The sequence below is a fragment of the Adelges cooleyi genome, unplaced genomic scaffold (assembly GCF_023614345.1).
Source record: "Adelges cooleyi isolate 19-005CV unplaced genomic scaffold, UGA_ACOO_1.1 ACOO_flye_CR_arks_rails_tigmint_CR_PRNA_651, whole genome shotgun sequence".
Taxonomy (NCBI): Eukaryota; Metazoa; Arthropoda; class Insecta; order Hemiptera; family Adelgidae; genus Adelges; species Adelges cooleyi.
The window spans coordinates 3,413,244-3,440,948 of record NW_026096352.1 but is presented as its reverse complement, the minus strand read 5'-3'; the positions used below and the strand labels follow the sequence as shown (position 1 = coordinate 3,440,948).

At 30.7% G+C, this 27,705-nt stretch overlaps 3 protein-coding genes across 4 annotated transcripts in view; 2 read left to right on the top strand and 1 right to left on the bottom strand.

Annotated features, from left to right (window-relative positions):
• Positions 1–226: 226 nt before the first annotated feature.
• LOC126844955 (DNA excision repair protein ERCC-8-like) lies at positions 227–3,620 on the top strand. Its single transcript, XM_050583478.1, has 5 exons — positions 227–391; positions 1,008–1,204; positions 2,005–2,300; positions 2,365–2,683; positions 2,953–3,620. The coding sequence occupies exons 1-5, from the start codon at positions 374–376 to the stop codon at positions 3,269–3,271; spliced, it is 1,149 nt and encodes a 382-aa protein (XP_050439435.1). The 5' UTR covers positions 227–373; the 3' UTR covers positions 3,272–3,620.
• A 4,069-nt stretch (positions 3,621–7,689) lies between these two features.
• On the top strand, positions 7,690–16,177 carry LOC126844954 (kynurenine aminotransferase-like). 2 transcript variants are annotated; one of them, XM_050583476.1, is made up of 9 exons: positions 7,690–7,990; positions 8,384–8,542; positions 11,102–11,249; positions 11,336–11,572; positions 11,730–11,976; positions 13,276–13,442; positions 15,497–15,683; positions 15,762–15,925; positions 16,008–16,177. In XM_050583476.1, coding segments are annotated over exons 1-9 (1,371 nt in total). In that variant the 5' UTR covers positions 7,690–7,988; the 3' UTR covers positions 16,068–16,177. The 2 variants fall into 2 exon arrangements, with proteins under 2 accessions (XP_050439433.1, XP_050439434.1); XM_050583477.1 differs by lacking the exons at positions 7,690–7,990; positions 8,384–8,542 and adding an exon at positions 10,585–11,036.
• A 3,305-nt stretch (positions 16,178–19,482) lies between these two features.
• The window catches only part of LOC126844952 (adenylate cyclase type 3), a 99,889-nt gene continuing 91,666 nt past the window's right edge, over positions 19,483–27,705 (bottom strand). The window contains exons 11-19 of the mRNA XM_050583469.1: positions 24,114–24,230; positions 23,056–23,315; positions 22,404–22,479; positions 22,101–22,326; positions 21,901–21,983; positions 21,731–21,829; positions 21,544–21,667; positions 20,436–20,560; positions 19,483–19,835 (exon numbers count right to left, since the gene is read on the bottom strand). Coding sequence (XP_050439426.1) covers positions 19,578–19,835; positions 20,436–20,560; positions 21,544–21,667; positions 21,731–21,829; positions 21,901–21,983; positions 22,101–22,326; positions 22,404–22,479; positions 23,056–23,315; positions 24,114–24,230 — 1,368 coding nt within the window. The 3' untranslated portion in view covers positions 19,483–19,577. The remainder of the gene's footprint in view (positions 19,836–20,435; positions 20,561–21,543; positions 21,668–21,730; positions 21,830–21,900; positions 21,984–22,100; positions 22,327–22,403; positions 22,480–23,055; positions 23,316–24,113; positions 24,231–27,705) is intronic.

The window sequence follows — 27,705 nt, the reverse complement described above, 5'->3', positions numbered from 1 at the left end:
AAAATTGCTTTTACCAAACTCCTTAATAAATAGAGGGTATAACGTCCTCTTAAACCTGTAGCCTCCTTCTAGCATGTAGATTCTAGTCTGTAATCTGCAAATCTAAGATATTTATGGTATATTGGTAATTTATGCAATTTGGGAAAAGTGGTAGCAACCCGATATATTATATTGTGATAACCTCAGTTTGCTTATGTTTTGGCTTGTGTCTTGTGTGATAACTGATAAGTGCTAACTAAGTGCCGAGTGCGTTTGTTATAATACTTTTTTAAAAACAGATTAATTGTTATTACTTAATTTTGTATGCAGAATATTAAAGCATATTTTTTAATTATATTTTTTATTGCATACACAACTGAAAAACGTAACCCTTATGTCTCGCAAATATCAGGTATATCGAATTTAATGTACCTACCTATTACTAGCTCTCGCTCTATAGTTATGGATCCTTAAATTGGTTTGTAGTCAATATTGGTGTCACGGAGAAGAGAATTTATAATAAAACTATTAAGTATACTACAAAAGTTCTGTGATATTCTAAATTGTTAAAACATTCAACTAAAAAACAAATTTGTCTGCTTCGTTATTACATTAGTTACTTTTAAGCAAATTAATGCGACTAGTACTACAATTTTACTGCTTTATTTTTACCTGGATAGTAAAACGTACACAATTTAATTTTGTTATATTGTGAACCAAAAACCAGACTGAGGGATGGAACTATTACTTTTCTAAGCTTGTAATCATTATTCCTCACTTTGGATTATGTATATTTTGAAAATTTCTTCCTATCATTACTACTTCAATGAACTTCCTAATACTACCAATTTTGTCTCCCACAAATTTTATCAAAACATTTTAAATGTTATTAATTGCTTCAATTTTGTTAACCAATTTGAGGTACATCTTAATGATTTAATCAAAACATTTCTAACTTGAAATTCTAAAAATGATTTTGGTGTTTTTTTTTAAATAAATAGGTATTATTAATTTTTTATCTGTTGCAGTCAAAAAAATGCTTAAGAATATTCGACTTGGATCAAAAACGAAGTTTAGGAAATATTACACAAAGTGAATTCAAGCGACTTGTGAAATTAAACCTTTTGAATAATATTAGTTTTGAGCCTGAAAAAGTTTCTTTACATGATCCTGGAAGTCACAATGAAATCATTAGCATGGAAGTAGCTCCATATCCACACAAATTGTAATTAAAATAAAAATTATTATACATTTGAGATATTCAATATAATCAGATATTTTTATAAAACAAAATTGAGAAAAATAATTACAAGGATAAAGATACCTTAGTATGATTATGATCAAGCTCTATTTAGTAAAAAATAGCCAAAGACTAACAACCTACCACTGAATAGCAAATGTGTTAAGTAAGGAGGGTCTGAATTATGAAAAAACTGGAACAACCCTGGGCATTATTAACAAATTTTTTTTATTTAAATAATTTTTTACAAAATGAAATATAAATTTTATAAATAATTTTTTTCTTCTTAAAAAATCCAATTATTAATTTGAAATAAATTGTTATTTAAAATAATTAAAATAACAAAATTATAATCTTACTCAAATACGTTTTTATTTAAATACCTAAAACTTTAAATGAAACAATTTTAAATAAAAGTTTAAATAGTAAAATCAAACAAAGGTTTAATTAAAATCATAAGTTATTTTAAATAGTTGTGCAACATGACAATTAAAATACAAATGTGTTTGATACACCAAATACAAATGTATTTCCAATAACTTATTATTTTAAAATTGTATTTGTTTTAAAAATAAAATATTTTCATGGGGTTGGAAAAATCTAGGTTTATTTGAGAATTTAGGAGGCCGGAAAGCGAGATTGTTTATATCCACCCAAATTGAGATATAAAAATTATATTTAAACTCTATTGAAACATTGATTAAATTACAATTAGGTATAGCAATAAAATAAATTATATAAGGTATAATTAAAGAAATAATTATAATTAAGTGTATTTTTTTCAGGTTATTAACATTGACTAAAAACAGTTCTTTTGCCATTTTCAATATAAATTCACATCCATTAGGTTATAAGATTAAACTGAATAAACATATTCGTGCAGATAACATACTCTCTTTCACACCACCAAATTCCATTCATTGGTTTTGGGACTGTTCAATGATATCAATTGGCATCAGATATTCTATACAATTTTGGGATGTTGAAGTAGGAGAAGAAATAGAGACTATAAGATTACGTTCCAGTATATTGAATCATGTTATCGCTGCAAAGGAACATACCGTTCACGACTATGTTGCTGGTAAATAAATAAATCATTTCAAATTACAATTTATAACATTTAGAAAAGCAATTTTTACTTATAGTCTCGGGAAATGAAGGAAATGTATTCATCCTTGATATACGTGTTGGTAATATTGTATTAACTTCACACGCTGTTGAACGAAATCCCATAAGAGCTCTTCACTGGCATCCAAATAACGACTTACAATACGCTACTGGTAATGACAATGGAAACATATTTTTATGGGATACCCGATTTCAAAAAAAAGCTTTACTCAAATTCTGCGGTAACGAGAGTTTTAATCAAGTTTCCAGTCATGAACAACCAGTTGCCGGCTTGCGGTTTTATAATAATGGAACTAGTATAGTGTCTATTGATAATGAGGGTACCGTTAAATCTTGGTAAGCATTGTAACTCATTAAAATATTTCTTTTCAATAATTAATGGCAGTTCGAGCTTGATACTTCTAATATATTATTAGAGAAAAAAAATATATATTTTTATATACGCCAAACAAATGCATACAATTTAATATAGACAGTATATAAAACGTTCATCCAAAATGTATGGTGCCTGACCTCAGCAACACCATGTTTTATCACAATTTCTTGTGAAAAAATCTGCCATTGTTAATGGTAATGATATATTTACTAAATAATATTTATTTTAGGGAAGTCTCTAGTGGCCGAATACGACTAGGATACTACGATCAAGTGCAATTTTGTAATTTTAACCAACATACATTTTATAAAGAATACCAGTTTTCTACTACTGATAATTTAAAAGACGATATAGCATTTATGCCATCGGCTGAAGGGTTGTGCACATTTGATTTAAATACCGGTAAGCAACTATCATACTCAAAAGCCCTTCGTCGCAGTATCATCTGTACGTCTTATGACCCCCAAACGTTGCGTGTATACGGAAGCATGAATAACATAATTAGATCGTGGGCTCCACTTCAGCCAACACCCGATGACTTAACTTAAAAAAAATGAATTGTGTTGTTTATTTCTCTTGTGTATTCTTTCCTATGTTTTGTATATTTATAAGCAAATTATGTATAAACTCATGTAACCAATTTATGTTAACACAATTTACAAATGTATGCAATAACAAATTGTAGATATTTAATATTTGGGTAAAAATTGATTACTAAAAATACATGATTTTTTACTTAACAATTTTTTTTTTATGCCCAGTAAGTTCCAACAGTAATTAGTATTTATTCGATATTGATAAATGATCATTTTTTGTATTAATATTAATTTTTAGAATATAAATCTGTTTGTATAAAAATTAGGCTTTGTTATAAATTGATGAAAATGTGTTTTTTCTAATTTTAGTTTTAGTTACTATACTTTTAAGGTACCATTATAAAATTTAATTTATTATAAACTATAATAGATAAATTGAAAGTCAGTACAATTTAAAATCTGAATTTTTAATTTGGTATGTTTAATTTAGGTATAAGAATAACATTTCTTAGCATCGTGACAAAAATTTTACAAAAAAATTATTCCAAAAATCAATAATTTTTCGAGTAAAATTGTTTACTTGATTGTTTGTTTTATAATTAGGTACTTTTGGAGTTAAAATATTTAAAAGTGACTGTGAGAGAAATGCGAACATATTAAATAAGCCAAATTCCTTTATGCAATCAATAACAATATCTACTGTCGATTTTGTGTTACTTTGAATTACAATCTTCTGATTTCGACTATCCCAGTATTTAACTTAAATCTAAACCAAACTTTTATTTTTCCAGTATCTTCTTCTCTTCTATCTTCTTAAGTCCATCTTCCAAAAGCGGAAGTTTGGTGACCCATCAGTTGACGTTGGCAACAATCTCTTTCCAAAGCTAACGGTTTTCTGCCGATCGAATGGCCTCTCCCAGGGGATAGCCAGTGATGGTTTTGATCTGGTCTATCCAACGCATTGGTGTTCTTCCACGGCTTCTTTTCCCTTCTATTTTTCCTTCGATCATCAGCTTCTCCAGGCTCGATCCATCCCTTCTTATGATGTGACCAAAGAACCTTAGGATCCTCTGCTTACACACCACTGCCAGTCTTGTTTCCACATTTAGCATGGCCAGAATTGAGAAGTTGGTCCTCCTTTCCATCCAAGAAATTCTCAACATCCGCCTGTAGGCCCACATCTCAAAGGCGTTTATGCGCTTTACATCTTCTATTTTGAGTGTCCATGTTTCGGATCCATAGAGCATCACTGAGAAAGTAAGTGCCTTAAGTAGTCGCAACTTGCTGTTTCTGGAGATATGTTTGTACAATTGAACCTAAACATATAAATTCATTCACTTTTTGGTAGCCGTTCGGTACATTGGTGTGTGGTAATACTCCTGCTCGATCTATAACCATAACCTTTGTCTTGTTCCTGTTGATTGTCAGTCCATACTTGTTGCTTGCTTCTTCAACACGCTTTATTAATTGGCTCATCTCCGGTTCAGACTTGGTACATAACGTGGTGTCATCCGCGAACCGTAAATTGTTGATCTTTCTACCTCCAATAACCACTCCACCATTCCATTCCTGGAGTGCCTCTCTCAATACTGCTTCACTATAGATATCAAAGAGGATAGGTGATAGAATGCACCCATGCCGAACACCCTTGGTAGGTTGGAATTGATCTGATACTGCATCTTGTGCTCTGATTACTGCCTTTGATCCAGCGTATAGGTTCTTTATTAAGTGGATGATATGTTCAGGGACTCCCATTTCTTGCATGACAGTCTATAGTTTTCTCCATTGCACACAGTCAAAAGCTTTGTTATAGTCAATGAAGCACATAACCAATGGTTGATTAAATTCTCTACTCTTCTCTATGAGCTGGCGTATATTCAAGATTTGCTCACGTGTTCCTCTACCTTTGACAAATCCAGCTTGTTCCGGCGGAATTTGACTATCTACGTAGTACCTCAGTCTTGCATGAATGACATTCAGTAGGACTTTGGAGGCGTGTGAGATGAGGGAGATGGTGCAGTAGTTGCTGCAGTCTTCGGTAGGCCCTTTTTTATGAAGTGGTATGAAGATCGATTCCACCCAGTCTTCGGGCCAGGCTCCCGTGGTCCAAACCTCATTGCACAGTTTCCATAAGATCCTTACTCCTTTATCTCCAGATAGTTTCAGCATTTCTGCAGTGATTTCATCTGATCCAGGTGCCTTATTATTCTTCATCTTTGACACTGCCTGTTCAATTTCTTCTGAGAGAATTTCTGGTTCCTGTTCACCATACGTGATTTCATTGCCAATGTGCTCATCTGGGTCTGTGTACAGCTTTTGGCAGTAAGTCCTCCAGCATTCCAGAATGCTGCTTGGGTCTGTCTGCACTTTTCCATTTTCATCTTTAATAGCTGATCTCCTTAGCTTAAAATCCCCAGTGAGCTTCTTAATTTCTTAGAACAGTTCACGTGTATGGTTCTTATCTGCATAAACTTCAATTCTTTTGCACGTCTCAGTAATGATCTGATTTTTGTCTCGACGGATTTCCCTTCTTATCTGCTCTGAAAGTTGGTTGTATTAAGGGGTGCAGTGGAGGCCCTTGACTTTCAGTTCGCGGCGCTGTTCGATGAGGTTAATGGTTTCCTTGGAAAACCAGCAGTTCTTCTTTTGATTTCTCGGCCGTTCTTTTATTACCTCATTCTTGGTAGTCCTAAACTCTTGTTTAAGATCGGCCCAGTTGTTGATGATATCTTCAAGTCTGAGCTTTTGCTGTAGGATGGTTCCAAATCTTTCCCACTCCTTTTTGCTAGTTTTATGTTGACTTGTTTTATGCTAGGGTCTCTTACATTTTTTCAGATGATTTCGCAGCTTAGCCACCAGCAGTTGGTGGTCTGATCCGCAATCTGCACCTGGTCTTGTTTTGATGTTCTCAATACTTGATTTCCACCTTGATGGAATTAGGCAGTAATCAATCTGATTCTTGTACTCTCCGTTTGGCGAGGTCCATGTGTATAATCTTCTTGGATGGTGCTTGAAGAGGGTGTTAGTTATGACCATGGATGTACTCTGGCAAAATTCAAATCCCAGTATTTAACTTAAATCTAAACCAAACTTTTATTTTTCAAGTATACAGGGTGTAATATAAAGTTCTACCGATCTTCAAAATAAGACATTTGGGATGCTCTATGGGTACAATAAATTATGTTCATTTTTTTAAAAAAATTTTAAATTATTTAGAACTTGTGTATCATTAAAAAATTATCTGACGAAAAAAATAATTACATATTTGAAATCAAGAGAAAAAAATCTTGTTGAATTGATATATAACATGATTTTTTGGTATCTGGCCACACATGAGTCCATAGGGTGGCCACCAAGTAGCCGGCATGTGACCAAAACCAACATATGGCATGCGACACATAAATTTGGATTAAAATTTTACTCTCAATTCAGTGATGTCCTTAGAATTATTTTATATTCAATAGATTTTATGTTCAATAAGAAATTAGTATCATTTTTATTAACGTATTCATTTATTTAAAAAAATTAAAAAAAGTATTTATGAAATCAAAGAGAGCCTAATTATAGTTTGTTCTGAAAATCTCTGTTTGTCATATTTTTTTAAAATAGTAACGTATATATTTGATTAACTTTTAAAATCAATAATAATTTGCGGAACATTTTGACTGGTCGATAACCAGTTTTCGATAATTATTTTCAAAGTTATTAATGTTTAAAATTTAGGACGGGAGGAAAGCTGGGGAGTAGAGCTATTTTTTTTTTGCGTGCATTATTCAACCGCACTACCCCTCACGTCCTAACTTTTAAACTCTGAAACCAACTATCCAAAATTGATTATGGACCAGTCAAAATGTTCAGCAAATTATACTTAATTTAAACCATCTACACATTTTACCAGAATTAAATTTTACCATTCTATATAAATAAATGTACATAGGTGATCAACGTAACATCATATGTTTGTCAGAAAATAGTGACAATTTCATATTTTTTCTTTTATATGCAGCTATTGCAAGTGTTCTACTTTTTTGTACATTGTAAAGCTGTGTCAACTTTTGAAATTTAAACGTTAAAAATTAAGAGTAATTTATTAACATTTTGACAGGTCGATAAAAAGTATTGGATAAATACTTTTAGAGTTAAGGCGGTGGGAGGATAATGAGATTCAGTATTTAGTAATTCACGCAGTTAAAAACAACACTACACTTCACTTCTCCTTCTAGTTAATATTTTATACAACTAATTATTCAAAACGAATTATCGACCAGTCAACACTTAACATCAGATTAATGTTTATTGATTTATTTGGCCTCTTGGCACGGAATTTTTTATTGCATTATCAATAAAATATAACAATTTTATGTCAATTTGATTTTTTCAATTTGACAATTACACTATAACATTTACTAAACACTTGTTAGTCAATTATCTACTAGAAAGATTGTCAAACGTTATCATAGTTCATAATGAGTCGGATGCTATTGTAATGCAATGTCGAGTGAAACGTTCGTTGGAATATCTGACCAATCCATTCGCATAATTATAACGGCATTGATAATCCCATATACGTGCATAGTTCTCTATAATGTTCATGTCACCGAGGCCGAGGCCATTTTAGTTTGCGGTGTGATTAAAGTACAACAGTTTAAAAATTAAATAAAATAACTTTAAAAATACGAATCAAACACACGAGATATTCAAACACTGAACAAAAAAATCAGTCTTTACCATGTAAGTACTTATTAAGTATCAATGAATTGAAAGAAATGTTTATCTGTAGGTAAAATTAACATGGTTAACTTCATTTGTATCGACAATTGTAAGTAATTGTAAGAAAATGTAAGTTTATTTTTTAACAAAAAAAATCGGTCATCTATAATTTTAACTAAGAGTTTTACATTTTAATACTACGATATCAATATATTAAAAATTGTAAAAAAAAATATGTTTAGTTTTTTCTAGAAAAAATTACATTAGCTTCATTCATTTACAATTTCCCCACTTGGGTTTAATTGTTAAGAATTAAATTGATTATATTTTAACTAGAATTATATAAACTTCTAAATAGGTACAATCTATACTGAGGACATGTATTTAATTTATTAAGTAACCGAATGTTTTCAGGTATGTAATATGCAATAGCATTCGAGTGGGAAAACGTGTGCATAGTATTGTTTATCGGTCATTTAATAGATATTTGTCTGCAGCCAAATATGATGATGCAAATCAAATGGATAAGTTTAAGTTGGCTGAACGGTACACATCAGGGAAATACAATGTATGGTATGTTTATTTCGTTTACAACAAAATTATAGTTAAAAGTTAAATATTCGATAATTAAAAATGTATATTTTCTGATTTAATTAAAATTTGTCATTTAATGTATATACCTACGTCGAACTTATTATTACAGTATCGAGTGTGCTACCGAGTAAATAAATCAGCATTAATGCTAACATAAACATCAGTGGTGAAAATACACTTATCTGACACAATAATTAATATTTGCACCATATACTTGTCTAACCAAATCTCATTCACTGAAAAGATCTGAAAAATATCCTAAACCAATTACTATTATCACAGATTTTACTTGGTGACTTTAATAGCCACTATATCTAGATATCTAACAAAATTGATGACAGGGGTAAGGAACTAGAAAATTTCATTCAAAATTTCAAAGACAAAATTTGTTATTACTACTCAACATATATAACACGTTAAGAGGACCGCGTCAATGCAATGTTCAAATAACCGTCAAGCACATTATACGCAATGCCAAAAATTAAAAAACTCAAGATCCATCATCTATATAGGAAGTTTATCAGCAAGTCTGGGACCTGATGAGCAAACCCTAAGAAAAACTCAAATTCCCCTCCACGAATCCAACCTGTAAAAGAATTATAATAACGTAATAATATAATGTCATTAATGATTAATGTAGTATATATTTTTTTTAATAATTTGTAATGGAGATTGTAGCCAATCTAAATAAAGATCAATTAAAAAAAAAAATGAATTGACAAAATTAGATATCGTATCACTTGACACAAAAATTATGTATACAAAATTCCAATCTTTATGAGGAAAGTAGAGGACAAGACAGAAAATAATAATTAAATAAAGTGGAAGGTTCATAAGGTTTCTTTTCGTTAGCGTCGGTGATACATTATTTTTATGTCAATTGTTAAAAAAAGATGACTGGTAATTGAGGCATCCAGTTTTAAAACCAGCCCTAAGACATTTTGACAACGTGTTTGGTTTTTAAGTGACGACAATGTATTACATGTTATGTAAAACTGTTATTGAATATCAAATAAAAAATATAACTAATTCAAACTGTGTCTGTTTGAAAATCTTGGTTGGTTCTATCTAAAGAAATTATTTGTTGTTTTGTGAAAATTTTCAAAAATTGTATATCTGGTTTTGAAGCTAGGCGCCTCAATTATAGTAAAATAATAAAAATATTTTTTATAATTTTCTATTTCTTTCTCTACGCTCATTGATCTCTACGCCAATGTATGTAATTTTTCATTTAATTATTGTTCTTAAATTATATCCGTGGCAGCGCTACAATGAAAACAACTATTTTAATTACTGTATATTAGCTACACACCTTTGATTTTTAATTTAAAATGTTTTGTTCTCTTTTATTTGTATTGAGTATTCCTCCTTCTATCGTTTGTAATTTATTTATTAACACCGTGATAATATATATTGATATAGCTATAATTTGTTAGTACTGTCAACATAATGTTTTTACACAAAAAGACAAAGCCATCTTGTTTTTTTTTTACATAATATATAAATATATATCAATAAACATAATTTTAATAATACCATTTTATTTGTATGAAACGTACCCTAACGTGTTATTAATTATTAATTTGTGTACATTTTAGTGTTAACTAACAATTATTTCAACTCTACTAAACCATGAGTTTTTTTTTGTAATTCTTATTTGTATTCAAATAGACTATCATAAGTGAGTTACACATCATTGTTTCAAGTTATAAATTAATCTTAACATTTATTTTTTTGAATCGAATTCATGTAAAAACAAACAGTGTTGTAATTTGTCAGTTAATTGTTAATTTTGTTTAATTAAAAATATATTTTAAATAATACATAAGTAAAATGTATACATATATTTATTTTGTAAATTTATTTTATTATTATGTTAACATTTTAGACTTAAGTGAAACTATCTAGCTTGATGTTTTTAGAATGATATTATACTCAATATTGTGGTCTACTATTTGTGATTCTTAAAATAATTGTAACCTGAAAAATTTGTTTTTTTTATACTGTTCATAAATGCTGATACGCTTGATATTTCAAGTAATTTATTTTTATAGCAAATATAACAATATACAATTTTTTGGAGAAGTAAACCCTATAGTAAAGGCAGGTCTATCTCATTAATTCTGAGCAGCAATACATTTTTTTCTTTCTCTAAACAGAACAAAACCCATTACTTACATATTATGGACACTTTTGCTGGTGCACAATTTCAGTTATCAAGTAAACAAATACATAAAAAAGTGAACTTCGTGACTTCTAACCACTGTGGGTGAATTTTAAATATTCTGATCAAACTTTCCATCTGTTGTGAATCAAATGTTGCTGGTCTGGCGGTATTCCTTCTTTATCTTGAATTTAGCTTTAATATTTTCAATAGAATCAGACGATTCAACTTCTTAGTTATCAGTTTAGAAGTGCACAGTGACTAAAACTACTTATATAAGCAAGTTATCACAAATTCTCTACTTTTCGCGTAAATATTGAACATAATATTAAACCTTATGTTTTTTTCTGTATATTTTGTAATTTTAATTGCAGGGTCGAATTTATTGAATTATCTATGAAATATAAAACGTTAAACTTGGGTCACGGTTACCCCGACTATAATCCATCTACGTATATCTCGCAGTATTTGACAGAAGTAGCTATTGAGAGCGGCCAGTTCAACCAATACACCAGAGGTTTTGTAAGTAATCACAATATATTATAACACAACAAAATATAACTGAGTTTTCTTGCACAATGCACCTTAGACGAATTCGTTTATTTCAGGGTCATATGCGCTTGGTAAGTGCCTTGGCCAAGTTCTATTCAATCTTGAACGGCCGACACATCGATCCCAACAGCGAAGTGATGATCACGGTGGGCGCGTATGAGGCTCTGTTTTGCGCCATACAAAGCACCTTGGAACCCGGCGACGAAGCCATCATCATCGAACCGTTCTTCGACAGTTACGAGCCGCTGGTGCGCACTGTGGGCGGCGTCCCTCGGTTCATAGCGTTGAAAAATGTTCGCATCATATTCGACCTGTTTCACCGAATATTGTCAAGCCAGTCAAAGGGTTGAAGTGCTTAACAATGTTCCGTTAAACAGGGTGTACTACTTACACGAATTCGACAGAGATAATACATAATAATATGGTTGGTACAATAATTGTTTGTCTTAGACTAATCCCGATTCGACCGTCTCGCGTGCTAGCGATTGGAAGTTGGATCCGGACGAGCTAGCTTCGCTGTTCAATACAAAAACTAAACTGATCATTCTTAACACTCCTCAAAATCCAACCGGCAAAGTTTTTGACTTAGAAGAACTCACGATGATTGGCGATCTGTGTAAGAAACATAACGTTCTCTGTATATCGGATGAAGTGTACGAATGGCTGGTATATGCTCCTACCAAACACATCCGAATAGGTAAAAATTTTACGGTTTTGACATCAATGGTTGTGTTAAGTGGACAAATATTTTACATTTTAAGGCATTTTACTAGATTTTAAGAGGAAAGAAGTAAACTTTAGCACCTTTTGAATACCACACAGACAAATTTAAAAAAAAAAGGATTTCGAATCGGTTTAGGTACAGGTTTATAGTTTATAAGAAAGTAACACTAGACAAACTTTCAGTCAAATTTACATATGAGGCGCCTAGAACATTTTAATGATTTCGAGAAAATCAAGTTCAAAGCTTACATCCATATGGCGTTTTCGTTTGAGGGTTTGGTGATTCACTAGCAGATCGCAGCAAATGATAAATAATTCACTTATATATCTTTACCACTAAATAAAATGGACAATTTATAGTTTAGCTGTGGACTTAACTCAGATTTTGTACAAATGTCACTTATACCCCTTGTGTTCTAGGAGCCTCATATATATATAATGACCTCAGCCCTAAAACTACCCCTGAAAAAAAATGTTACAACCCCTTCAGGAACATTTCAGTGGATTGATCATATTTGATTGAGTTAATGAATGGTATATTTATGGTACTATATAAAAATAATTTCAAAAGAACTTCCACTCAAATTTTTAAATATTGTTCAAAAAGAATTGTTGTAGGTTAATGTAGCTGTACATAATATGCTTATCATGTTAATTTTTTTAAGAACATGTAATCTGTAAAATTTAATAGGACAATAAGTATATGTATAATACATTAGCGCTGTGGTACATTCCATAAAGTTAAATGTCACCCATTAGTGACATTTAAATTTAATAAAATCCCGTAAGTATAAAATTTTAATGTGGTTAACAAAATATGTATGCCAAGCAAGGTTGGAATTAAGGAATATTAAATCAATAAACATGTAGTGATTTCTTAAACACCATGTAGGGGCTTGTTATGTTATTGGGACATTACATTTGAAGTTAAATTTATTAAAACTTGTGCAGGTCGACATATTTAGATGATTTTCGATAGACGCTTTACTCGCTAGGTTTAATGTATACTACATATATGATAGATAACTGATATTGCATATTTGTAAAAAAATCAAGGCTATACATTCTCTACGGTTGTTTAAAACAGGGATAACACGATCTAAAAACTAACAATTTTTTCTTTTAAGATTATTTAAAATGTATTGTAAAATTATGGTTCTATATAATTGTAACCATTAAAAAAACTGTAATTTAAAAAAAAACTACCTATACATTTCATAATAATTATTTAAATTATATCTAATATTTATTTCTTCTATGGAATAATTGTTAGCATCGCTTCCTGGCATGTGGGAAAGGACCATAACGATAGGATCTGCAGCTAAGTCATTGAGTATGACAGGTTGGAAGCTCGGATGGGCCTATGGTCCGGACTACCTCATGAAAAATTTACAAGTACTTCACCAAATTACGATTTACACTTGTGCAACGCCTGTACAGGTACATATATAATTTTTTCAATTTGGCGAGTTGTGCTTATGCATGCTTAAGCGTCTAATACAATACTGAAATATCCTACCAAATACATATTGTGTCCGAGATGTGTAAGAAGAATGACATTGGGATGGGGATACGGTTTGAAGGGGTGAGAATGGAATGGGATGATGATACAAGGAAATCGATAATCCCGGGTTGACAAGACACAGAAAATGAGTTGAACACTAGTTCCAGATACTCTGGAGTCTAGTAGTATAATAGATCTGAATGAATTTTTATTTGTTTTGAGTATTTAAATATTAAATTGTTTTTTTTTTCATAAAAGCCTTTATTAATAAAAAATATTTGGCTCAACAATTAGACACTAATGATAAGTAAAATGTAAATGTAAGATTACATTATTAGTAATAATATGATTTTGAGCGACAATATAAAATAAGAGAAAAACAAAACAAAAAGAAGAAAAACAATTAGAGAGTGCATTAAACTAAATAACATTGATACAAACGTATAACTTAAATTAAATTGAGAAGCCAAGGTTCTTGAGAAAGGAAAGAATTGCAAGAAAGACAGGAACGGAACGAAAGTTTAATAATAAGTTAACGGTAAAGGGAGGCTGAATGTTAAGAGAAGAGAGGAAATCAAATAGGAAGAGCCTTTTGTTGGTCAAAACTGGACAGATAGTAAGGTGAGGGAAGTCGCAAATAGCTTCACCATCATGAAGAGGACAATATGGAATATAATTAAGCGATAGATGGAATGCATGTGACGGTAGAAGATTATGGCCAAGTCTAAGGCGTGAAAAAAAAGGACATACATTTCAGGGAATATTTAAATTATGGAACCAAGGACGAAAGGTAATGGAAAGGGAAATAGAACGGAGCCGGCGGTTGGAACTGAGGTTAACGTTGGACCATTTGTCTTCCCACGCTTTGACTACAGTATAACGGAAAAGGCGGAGGAAGTCAGAAGAAGGAGTATTGGATATGGTCGGAATTAAGTGGGATGAAGTGGAATTAGCGAGGAGGTCGACAATTTAGTTACCCGTAATACCAACGTAACCTGGGACCCAATGGAAAATAACTTATTTGTTTTGTGAGTGGATTGAAGATCTGTTAATGATCTGATGATGAGGATAAAAAGGGAAAGATGAGAATTGAACGGAAAGGATGATTTAGCTTGTAGGCATGAAAGAGAATCAGAACAAATTATATAAGTCGTATTAGGAGTGGAGGAAATGTAAGTAAGGGCATGGATAATGGCGAGACTTTCAGCCGTAAAGAAAGTTGAGACTGGATGTAATTTGGAAGAAAAGGATATATTTAAGTCAGGAATAAAAAAGGAACAGCCTGTCGAATTGATATCCGTGTATATAATACATGTATTAGGAAATGAAGAGGAGATATAATCGGAAAAGAGATTGTTGACTGTTGAAGGGGGGAGAGAACGAAGGGTTTTAACGTGGAGGCCGAGAAAACTAGTGCTGAACGGTGGATTTAAGAGTTAGGGAATTAAATGGGCAATCATATAAGGGTAGTCTCGAATGCGATTTATATACAAGGAGAGAGAGAGTGACAAACTGAGGCCAAAATAGGGAGAGATTTGGGAACGTAACGCCAGGAAGATTTTATATCTGCGAAGAGATTATAAATTAGGGAATTAGGAGAAGAGAGAGATTTAAGTAGAAACTTATCGGCGAGCCACCGGCAGCGGATTTCGATATGGGGGAGGACAGTCTACAAATAAGCTAGAAATGGAAGTGAATTTCAAGGCACCTATGATACTGCGTAGGTAGGAGGCGAGAATAGAGTTTAATTTATTTCTATGAGTGTGAGAAGCAGAGACTAATAAAAAGGATCCATACTCTATTTTTGAACGAATGACGGAATTATAAATAAGAAGTAAGGAAGTGGGAAGAGAGCCCCAGATTAAATTGATTTAAAAAAATTCATGAAGTACCGAACAATTATTATTAATTTTAATTGCCTTGTGTATGAATGCCGTCATTATATATTTTAAATTCAAACCAATTTTAATAATCAGTAAATTTCATCTAGGAAGCTGTGGCCAGAGTGTTTGAACATGAACTCAAAGTTTTTGGTACGAACGATAGTGTTATTCGAGGTATAACTAAAGACCTTCGACCAAAATTAGACTTTACCATCGATGTATTAGTGAAAAACAATTTTAAGCCAATCATACCCGATGGAGGGTACTTCATAGTTGCAGACTGGACTAATTACGGTTATTATTTAAAATGCATTTTGTACTTTGGACATATGATATTCATTAAATGCAATTTTTTTTAAATTTTTTATACAGAAAACAAAGTAGATATTAGTTCCGAAACAGACGAGCACAGGGATTTCAAATTTGTTAAATGGCTAGCGAAAAACTATAAGCTTCAAGCAATACCGTTCTCTGTGTTTTTCTCGTCCAAACATAAAGCGGAGGCTTCCGATTATATGCGGTTTTGTTTTTTTAAGGTAATTGTTCAAACCAACTCATCACAGTAATAATTGTTTTTATTAGTAAATAGCATATTATAATATAAATTTGAACTTACAGAAAGACGAGACACTGCATCAATTCGAAGATATCTTGAAACGCTTTAAAGAATCAAATTGAATAAATATATAATCCAATCTTATAAAAAATGTATGATGTTAGTTAATACAATGTTACCTATTGAATACCTAAAGAATTAACTATAATATAATACAACAAATTACATTTTTTTTTGTGTATATATGTTAAATCTAACGTGTACACCTACTTAACATTTTTGTCTATCAAACCATTAAAAAAAAAATAAAGTAAGCTTTTTTAAATAAAGAAGTTACCTCGTTTAAATAAAATTAATTAATTATAAACAAATAATTTATTTGAAATATTTACTATATGGAAAATATTCAGTGGCGGATCCAGGGGTTGTCCAAGGGGGGGGGGAGCGAATTTTCGTTTTTTGTAGGTGTAATAAAATTACCTTTTTTGTTTTTTACTTTTTAATTATTGTCTACAAAATATGTTACAATGTATTAATTATTTTGATAAGTTATTTTTTAATTAATTATTATTAATTCAGTTTAATTTTGACCCAATAAACTTTCATAGAAAATAGCTACAACAAGTTTGTTTAAATTCAAATACATACTTATAATTAAGTAAAGTACAATACTCAGATATTTTTAATATAAAATCAATGCATCTTTTTTTTCTTTAGTAAATCTTTCAATAATATCATCTACATTTAAGGGGATTCGATACCGGCCTTTTTTTCAGTCAAAACACATCATATTTTGTCCATTGCACAGGCCGTACCAGTAATCCGATAAGTAATTTGAAAACAGATTTGAATTCGACATGAAGTTTACTTAGGATCGGTCAGAGTACTTATTAAAATTTTTAATTTTATCCCTTTCCAATTTTGATTTAAAAATTTAAAAAAAAGTATACTGACCGATCTTAATTAAACTTCATGACGAATCCAAATCTGTTTTCAGCGACGGAACAAAAAAAGTACTATTATATTAACTAAAATGGCTTTTATTCATAGACAAAATTATTTAAATTAAAAATAATACCATGGAGCTTATACAAATAACCAGGTAAATTAGTTGACATGGTCGAAATTTATTACAACCACTTTTTTCTTGGGCCAAAACTCGGACCAAGGGGGCGATCGCCCCATCGCCCCCCCCCCCCTCAAAACCGCCACTGAAAATATCGCATCAATCTAAATATATCAATCATTGTGTTGCTAAGAAAACGTAAAAAAAAATTAATGTACATATTACAATTTTGAAGAAATAAATAAAAATAGGTCTTCAAGATGTTATACTTTATAACAAAAAGGTTAAACACTTCAGAAAGTGACTTCGCGTTTAGTCTTTGTTTGTATAACATTTGACGCTTTTCGGTCCCCTTAATTTTTTTTCGATTTAATAAATTTTTGCCAAAATATTAACAAAAAAAGAAATATTTGGGATATTATTCAAACTTATGATATCGCGGTTTCCAAAGAACAACGACCTAACTACAAAAAGTTAAATTTTACAGGAGTGTAAATTGGAAAAAAAATAGTTTTAATAACAATGCATATTATGTACAAAAAAAAACCAATAATTCTGACTAATTATTGCCTTTATATTTTCATTTTTTTTATAATACAATTATTTTATAATAAATAATTTTGCACTTGTGTCGTTTTTCTTCGGACCCGCGATATTCGATTATTATACTGTTTTTTAGTATTTCCAAAGTTTTAACAATTTTCGTCCACTTCTTTCAAAGTAGGACATCTATTTATGAAATCCAATGCTATTGTTTTTAATAGTTTTACACCTAACATAATGGACCTTTAAATTTATTCTATTAGAAATAGATCACGTCATCAAAAAACAAGACTGTTGTTCTCCTATATTTTTTATATTTTTTAACTACTGCAAATTAAATAATCGTACATGTTTCATTCAGTATGACATCAGGTGGTTTTAAAGTGATATTGATTTTATTACATTATAAAAAAAAATTCTTAATAATAATTTTTATTTATATGCATGTTTTGAAATATATTTGGAAAATGAAATACAGTTTACAATAGTTTTCAATTTCATTTATCATATATATTTCAAGATCATTTATTAATTTAATACTTACTTGGTTTTTTTTAAAATTAAGACAGTAAAAACTATACCTATGCAGGAGTATATTTTAAACAAGTTCATAGGTAATAACAAATTAGGTATAAAATTTAAAAGTAGGTGCTACGACGATTTCTTTATACATTGACAATGAGATTTTAAAATTATACAATATGTGTACCTTACATAACGCATTAACTTATTAAATTAATATAGATACATAAAATCATAAAATATTATAAACAAAATAAGTTCAATATAATTATTATTAATATTCAGGTAACATTAAAACCAAAAATGATTAAACAATAATATGATATAGTGTTTGTTTTGATTTAATTTTTTCTTAAGATATAGGTACAATTTCTTATTAGGTAGCCATGTTGTACGTTGATGACCGAAAGTGGTACATGTTTTTATTAATTAATAAATAAATTTTACAAAACAAATCCAAACAATAAATAAACAAAAAAATTAACAAATAAACAAAAAACAAATAAATAAATAAATTACAACATAGCTTCAATTGTTTTTGAATTATTTTAAAACTATAGTCTTTTAGTAGTCAAAATTAGTAAAACAAAAATCGAAATCCATAATTGACAAGTATCTATATAAGAATAATGACGTTATCATAAATATACACGTTAATTGTATGGAAATGAATCTACAACCGTTTGTAAATAATTACTTAGGTACTTCAACCCTTCCAAAATTGATACGCGTTGAAAATCTATCGACTGTAACTCCCTCAAAATCAATATCCAATACGAATTGTAATATTCACAATAGTTTATACTTTTATTGTAGCTTATATAATATCGAGACTCGAAGGAAAACGTTATTTACTTAACACTATAAAATACATTATACTAATTGTATTGTTATGTAAATGTCCAAAGTGGTATATACAAAGAACCTCGCTACTTAAAAATAACATTAAAGGTATTATAGTTACTTTTTATACAACTATGATTAGAATATTAACTATTTTAAATACACAATAATAATCAAGTAATAGTATCTAGTAACTACGAACATGGATTGCACAAAAAAATCAATTGGTAACGAAGTCAGGGTATAATAATATGAATCTAACTAATCCTACTCTAGAAGGATATCCATAACGGTTAACATATAAACAATTCGGGCAAACTCGGATAATTATGTTGCATTGTACATAATATATGCATGACGTACAAATACAAATGAGGAATAGTCTCAATGAGTATTTAATATTAAATAAGCGTATTAGGTACGTACGTTTATTCTACGGTATTAACGTTCAATTTATTACACGCATGAACATTAAATTATGCTTTCAGTAAAATGATAACGGGGCGAAAACCTAGCCATGATAATAATAATAGTACTATAATAATTCAGTAGTATTGTTTAAAAAAAAAAAAAAATCAATAGGGAAGAATAAGGAAACCTTCGGAATAACACGGCGTTTTTAGTCGTCGCCTGTTTCAGTATAATAAATACTCTGCAATTAACTGGACCCGTTGGATATGTGATAATTGTGTGTTTTAGGCAACAGAGCTTGTCGGACCACCTGACCCTCGTCCGAGTCTTCTTCCTCCAGTTCGGGTAGGGTTTCCATGAGAGGTGGCGGTGCCGGGTTTGGATGCGGTCCTTTGCCCACCAGATAGTAAGTCATTAGCTGTCCTTTGCCCTTGACCGTCACCAATCCGCGTTGTTCGAACTTAAACCCGAAGTGCTGTAATATGATGCAAGTCTCTTCCGTCACCTGTTATGAAAGGTGAAAAAAAAAATTCGTGACTCAATTTGTGTTGAAGTGCTAAATATCGGAGATCAATAAGACCAGAATAGGTAATCTACCACCGATAGAGGGACTTATATTTTTAACTGTTCGTACCTATCGATAATATCGTTGCGTTCTGTCAGTAAGAAGCTTACAGTTTCAATTTTTAGACACAGAAAAGTATGCCCTAAAATTAATAAAGTAGGTAATTTGCTTTTTCCTTTAAATCCTATTGTTAAGCATCGTCAGATTAAGTTATAACAAATAACCTTTACCTCTATGCTACTGAAGGTTTTTAAGCATAGTTTTCAACCTTTCATTTGAAATATTTTTCAAAATTGTACCATATTATAAAAACCATATTATGGTAACGACAATTACCACTAAAGAAAATTAACTCTCTATTAATGACAATATTGTGTTGTTGAAATAATTCTAAGGATAACTATCGAAAGTAACCTACAGTAAATTTGAAAGAGTTTGCTTGGATAGAATGAAAAACGTATAAAATAGCAACTAAACAGTTTTATCGGAAACATTTTTTTCTTCGTTTTAGATTCGAGACTAACGAGGTAGGTTACTTACTTGTATGCAGCCAGCTTTGCCTGTGCTCTCCATGCGGGATGCTACGTTCACCGAGTTTCCCCATATGTCATAATGGGGTTTCCTGGCACCAATTACGCCGGCTGTTATTGGCCCATGGTTGATACCTGGGGACATTGGGTGTTACGTTATTGAGGAAAAAAAATTTAATTGTTATTAATATAACAAGCTAATTTCAAAAGATTTTACAATAGAGCGGATTTTATTATATTACCTTCGGTAGTAATAAACATTTTTTTTCAATGCTTTCAACTCGACGAACGCGACCATAGTAATTAATATACTCCATGCACTTTTCGCACGTTTCGAATTACCCAAATGTATCACGTCACACGGGGTGAAGTGTTTTACGGGTAACGAATTCGAAAACTTTTGTAAGAACGGGGTATTCGACAACTCGTAGAGGCCCTATTTCACCCTCGGAGTATCGGATGCGCGGAGTCGTAGAGGGTCCAGATAGTAAACAATGTTAAAAAAAAAAAAAACGGTGTCACCGCTCCAGCCCAGACACAAAAATGCAGTTCTCGACTACCGTACTAAGGAACAAAATGGGGAAAAGGAACAGTGTTGAAAGCGCTAGCTAGAAACATATTCAAAGTCGATACGGAATGGGTCACTGGGAAAAGACATGTCGATCAAACTATAATGATTAATAGCGGGGTAGACACCGAAACAACAACCGAGGAGGTAAGGGAAAAATCGACACTGGAAGACCAGGGGACAGTAGAAATTCCCCCCCCCCCCATCACAATCACGTCCGGTTAGGCAACAGAGGCAACCCGATCGGTATATGTCAGTGGATTTCAGGAAGAATAAGTAAGGTTGTTTTGTATATATATATTTCTTTTTTTTTCTGTAATAACTAATAACCAATAAGTATGATTAACAACTTACAAACCTATATTGTATAATTTGTTTCTAACTGTCTATCCATACATATATATATATATATATATACATTTTACTCTCCAAGAGGAGGAGTGTTGTACTGAATGTACAATAAATAATTATTACGTAACCTATATTCCCTGAACAGACTTGTATTATTAATATAATATATTATTATTGTACGAGTACACAAAATATTTACCCATTTTCAATACAAAGTGGTTGAAACTTTGTTCGTTAATTCCTTGCAATGCTTTTTTCAGATCAAAAGCAAAGTCGACGAGAAGCGCTAGATGTGCCCATCTTATTTCGATTGAATCTTCGGCCTAAATTCATCAACGATAAGTAAGTGTCAATAAAAATATGAGCGTAACCAGTGGAGTTATTACCTTAACCATTCTCGACGGATTTAACCCGCTAGCCGCCATATAAGTGGAACCAATAGTTTTGATTTTAATGATGTCTTGGTACCGTGGTTGTTCCAAAAGCTGTACAGTAACGTTGATTAGTCTTATGTAATTAGACGAGCGTTGAATATAGCAATAACATTTAAACTTACCGCGTCAAAATCAGATATTACTTCGTTGAGGAATCTTAAACATTCCAGTCCCTGGTTGTTCACCGTCTCTTCGGAATAAAAGTCTAAAAGATAAAACAATTATTTTATTGTACTTGATGACTTAAATTTCAAAAAAGAAAATATTAAATCAGCTTTACTCGACAAGGAAAATAATTTACTATGTGCTGTATTCGACCTACCAGAAAAATTAGGCATCGAAGCGAACAGCACTCCGACTTCAGCATAACTTTGACTATATAATTCTTCATGTTGACGTTTGTAGCTTCCCAGGAAGTGTTTGGCTACATGTGGCGGTAGGATGTTGTACACTAAAGCTTCGTTACGTCTTCGGATGTCGGATGCCCTTTCTCTCTGTTCTTCCACCTCAGTTCGCCACAAGTATAGTACCCTCGACGATTTATCCATCTGAATCCATAACACATTGCGGTTAATACCGACTGTAGGAATTTCCAAAATATTTAAAACGTATAGGTGATACTTACGTTCCTAGCCAAGTAAACGAGTGCCATGGTGACGGAGATCAGCAAGAACGATAAAGCGTATTTGGACGATAAAATCCTGACAAAAAGACAAAACGCTGGTAAGAAAGTAACAATAACTCGTTTAGTATATTTGAAAACCCTGTCTTGTAGCAACTATCATTCGCTTTACAAAATCTTTTAAACAACTGCTACTGTTTCTATTGTATTGGCCTATCTGGGATACCCACAGTGGTGTTGAATATTATACGTTTATAACGGTACACCGAAATCCGTTAAGTTTGAAGTAGTGCAGAGTGCATTACTGTTTAATTTGTTTTATTTGAAATCACGCTGCACTAGCTATTTGTTAAGTTCCAGAAATAATGATTGAGCCTAAATATAATATAGTAGCCGGTTCGTAATTGGTACTTATAAATTAAATCTTCGGACAGATACTATTATTATGCAAAACTTAGCGTCGATTGTTTTAGTGTTACTAATTTTGTTTTGAAGTAATTTTCGCGCATGGATAGTTATTACCGTATAACTTTATTGCTTTAAGTTTTTCGTTTCTATTTAAGTTTAATTCAATCAATGCTGTAAGCGTAAAATTTTAGACGGATATCATATAAATAAGTTGCAGTCAACGGTTAAACATGTAACAAAGTATTACTTGTATGGTTTGCTAATGATGGAGTCCTCGCAGTCGATGGCGCTGCTTACGGTTATCATGTTGATAACGCAATGCATGAGAGCGATGATTATGAGAATGGCTGCTTTGGTGAAATGCGATAACTGAGTTAACATGGACGTAGCTATTAGCGCCAACACCATGAAGTAAGTGAAATACGACGGGTACATGCAAACGCTAGACGGATTATTATATACTTGAGTGCAATTGGCCGGAATCTGATCTTCAGACCAACAAGACACCTGCAATGGTCAACCATATTTAAATATAACGCAAAAAAAAAAAACGTTGGTAATAAATAAAAGTTAAAATAATTTTATAATCAATTAAAATTTGTTGAGTTATTTAAAAATGATATACCCATGTAAAACTATTATTCTTACAGAAAATAAAAACATAAATATGATTTAAGTGATTATAATTATTTATATTATATAATTATTAATTGTTCGTTTAGGTAGTTAGTGTAAAATAATATATAAAAGGATATTCAAATTGTATAATATTCAGGTAAACTTGAGATACATACTATTGGTTTCATTGCTGTCAGTCAATTCAACAACTCACTAAAAACCAGTAATTGAATTCACTTGGAAACAGCAGACTATTGTATATATTATGTATTCCATTATATATAAAGCAGTTTTGTAATTAAAAATCAAATGTTTTACTTTATATACAAAAGTCGTTTGAATTTATTATCCAAACATAAAGTAATAATATTCAAGTATTAATAATGTTGTCTGGTGATAATAATCATAATCATTAATTCACTATTAAAAGTTATGAAATGGTCCCCATATTTTTGCGCTTAACAATCACTACATACATTATCGAGAGCAAGAAATACTCCTATTGTCCCTGGTTTTAGCTACAACTGATCGTGTTAAAAATAAATTAACATTTTTTTTAAACATTCCTCTCCGTTGAGACGCATTTGATGAATTTTAATGGAAAAAGCTATTCGAGAACGTACAATCTGGCGGTAACAACACTTAGTTGTCGTTGTGCTGGAGGGTTAGAGAAGTTTTCCAACTTACCAGTCCCACAAGATTCGTAGATGCTATCAAGGAAGCCGCCGCAACGCCAAGAATGCGGCGCGTCCACAATGAATCGTTAATGGTTTCGCTAAACCAAACAATTTTCGACGGTATAACCTGGGAAAAAACATGATATGTTACGAATTACTATTATTTGTTATATTATGTCATATGATGTTATTAGCTGCCCGTGTACCCGCATTTATCACATAAATAAGTACTAAAAAAAATGGTTTGATATTTTTTGTTATTGTTGATTGGGAAATCCAGTTTATATAAATACTTGCACTGCCAAAATATATTATAATGTGCATTAAACACCTTTACAACCACATCGGTAGGCGACAAGTCCGATCGACTTGAAAGGTTTGTTTAGTTTTCAGACAGACATCAACCTAGTGTATCATTCAACAGTATTATAATGCTATTTTAGCTCTGTAGCATATCCAACATATTATTATTATACGCCAGTTAAATCCAACTCAATGCAAACCCTAAGTCGTAACTGTTGTATCTTATAAAATACAGTGCTTAAAAAAAATGTTCCATCTTTCAACAACAAACGCGCGTGCTATATATTTCCAAGTTTCTTTCTTCTAATGACCGCAAAACTCATTAATAATTAATAACTTACACGTAGGTACATTGAACCTCGCACTTCGATTCGTGAAAATCAAGAAGTAATTTTAAAAACATTAATGCGGTTCGTCGTCGCGTAAACATCGGTAGGTATCGGTTAGAAACACACAGATATTGGACTAACCGAGAAAATAAAAAATAAGTGAACTGTTGCTAGCTGATGTTAACAAAAATGTTATTTCTGGAATGTATGTAAAAAAAATAAGCCGTGCATTGCACTATACCTACCCATTACACCCCAAACAGCTCCCAAATTTCTAAGCAAATAATTATATCTTGTATTCCTATTTAGCGAACAGTAAATAAATATGAATACGCGTAGAAACTGCAGTAATTGCACTTGAAACTCACAAAAAAAAAAATCCAATAAATTAGCAGATAATATATTTTATTTAGATATAATTGACTTTTAACGTAATATGTTTTATAATATTAATGTCTTTATTAATGCATTCCCACTGAAACTAATACTTTTTTAATCGACCATTTAGATAAAACTATATGTACACAATATATTTTTTAATATATTGATTTATCGATTGATTAATAATAGTTGATGAAAAATTGATATTAAAATATTTTTGAGCATCTCCGTTTAATTAATAATGTAATAATATATGTTTTTGAGTTTGCTTCAAGTTCAATTATATATTTTTAAAAATCTTTATATCTATATAATAAAACGTTAATTCAAAATAGCCGACTGCCGCCAGTCGCCTAATCGTCTCTTTCATGGGATTCAGTTGTCTATTCGTCTTTTCCATGTTCCATGCCTGCGTCGGCGGCCGGAGAGCTGTTTTCGTGTCGAAACGTTATCATATATATAATAATAAATATTAAACAATACAAATTAAAAACGGCGAACGGCGTGTTTTGTTTTTTTTTTGGTGAATTTTTGTCTTTGTAGTTTGTTATATTATATACATACAATTATATATTAAACGTATAATAGTTATTATTAATTACATATTTGTCCGTGATTCGCCTACGGTTTTCGTTCAAGAGATTCCCGGTGTGCAAACATTACCTATTAATATGCGTCGTTGGATATTGGTCTATTTTTTAGATTTAGAATACATATAATAATATATAGTATAGTAGTATATTACATTTTGCTTAAACCAAATTATCAAATTAATTAGATGTACAAAATTCTTATCTTTTTCAAACCGCTGTGTGTGGTGATAACGATATATTTCATTTTTTGTTGAAAAATTTGTTGACATATATATCTACTATTTATTTTCAATTAAATAACTTACCCACTTATTTTATATATATGTAAATTATTTGTTTTAGACCAATACTATAGTGAAATCATAACTGACGCGTGTCCGTTTAGAAGATTGATTGCTACTTCTATCTACTCTGTCTTTAATTAATACAATAAGTAGTTATTATTTTTACCATTGGTTACAGACTGTCATCCTATGCCGTCACCGATTAATTTGCCTGCGGCCAATAGAAAACTTACACCGTAGAAGTTCATTTTTTGTTATTTATGAATTATTTTTTAATAATTAGTGCCTATCTAATCTCTATACTCAACCCTAATTTAAATTGACAGTTTTTTTTTTCATTATACAGTGTCTTAACCGACTTCTCTTAACGCTTTAGTTTCTAAACATGCACACACATACGATACTGATGTACAAATAATTAAAACATTAATTATTTCACATTTTTTTGTTAAAGCTGTACAATTATGATCACTACATAGAATACAAATTATTTTAGTTTTTTTATATATTTTTTTTTAATGATATATTATTTCACGTTAAATTGGCATTATTTGAATATATTTTAATTATTTCATTTAGTAGGATGATTTATCTATATAAATATATATGATCACTATGATCAAGTACTATCACTAACCGTTTGGAGTTTTATAAATTGTTTTTTGACTTAATTTGTGGTTTTAATATTTTAACTTTGGAAAATTCAGAAATTGTAGGTAAGCTATGTGGAAATCAACAATTCAAGCTAAAAAAATCTAATAATTGTCATTAAAGTTGAAAATATAGTTTGTATTCTTTGAAATTGACAAACATATAACTTTACTTTTTTAAATCATGTATCTGATTTCACTTGCTAGGTAATTTTTTTTTAGGAAGTATTATTGTAAATTATTTAGTAGAAAAACATTTATTTACCTATCTAAAAATAACATAATACATGGATTAATTTAAAAAAAGTTTATTGTTGTTAAAATAATAATATATATATATAATGAAAAATATTTTTTTAAATAATAATAATAGTATATTTGATGCACTGAATAAAAAGTGTTCAGATCTAAAAACAATCGATTTTTAGTTTAAACGCCTGGGGCTAATTTTGTGTGCTTAAAATTTATATACATTATTGACATAAAATATCTATGTGTTCATTTCGCTCTAATAAGAAATAACTATATTATATGATCTAATTTATTTTAATCACATTATATATAGAAACATCTTATGCTATTGTAATCATTCCAGTTTTTACTCCCTGGCTTTATAATACTTATTCAACCAACGAATAAATGCATTTTTACACAGTCTTATAATAAAAAATTATAGGTATGTTTTTTAAAAGCATCAGCAAAAGTCCCTATATCATCTTTTTAAATTCTTAAAACAGTTGTCTTTAGATTATTTTAGCGTTCAACATTTTGTGTTCTTAGACCGTTTTTATGAGTAGTAATCAAAAACCAAAAAAATTGTCTGAACATTTATTTTTACTAACTATTTAATGTTAATTTTTTATATTATATGTATGTATATATAATTTTTTTTTTTGAGCTGCTGTTGATATAGCTTGAACTAAATTAGATACTTATTAATATTGACTATTTTGGTTTTTTGTGGTGTGATTTCAGACATAGGGCATTATTAAAACATAAAAATAAAATATTAATTTCAAATCATTTTATTGCATTTTAAAATTTTGAAGCATGGTGGTAGAG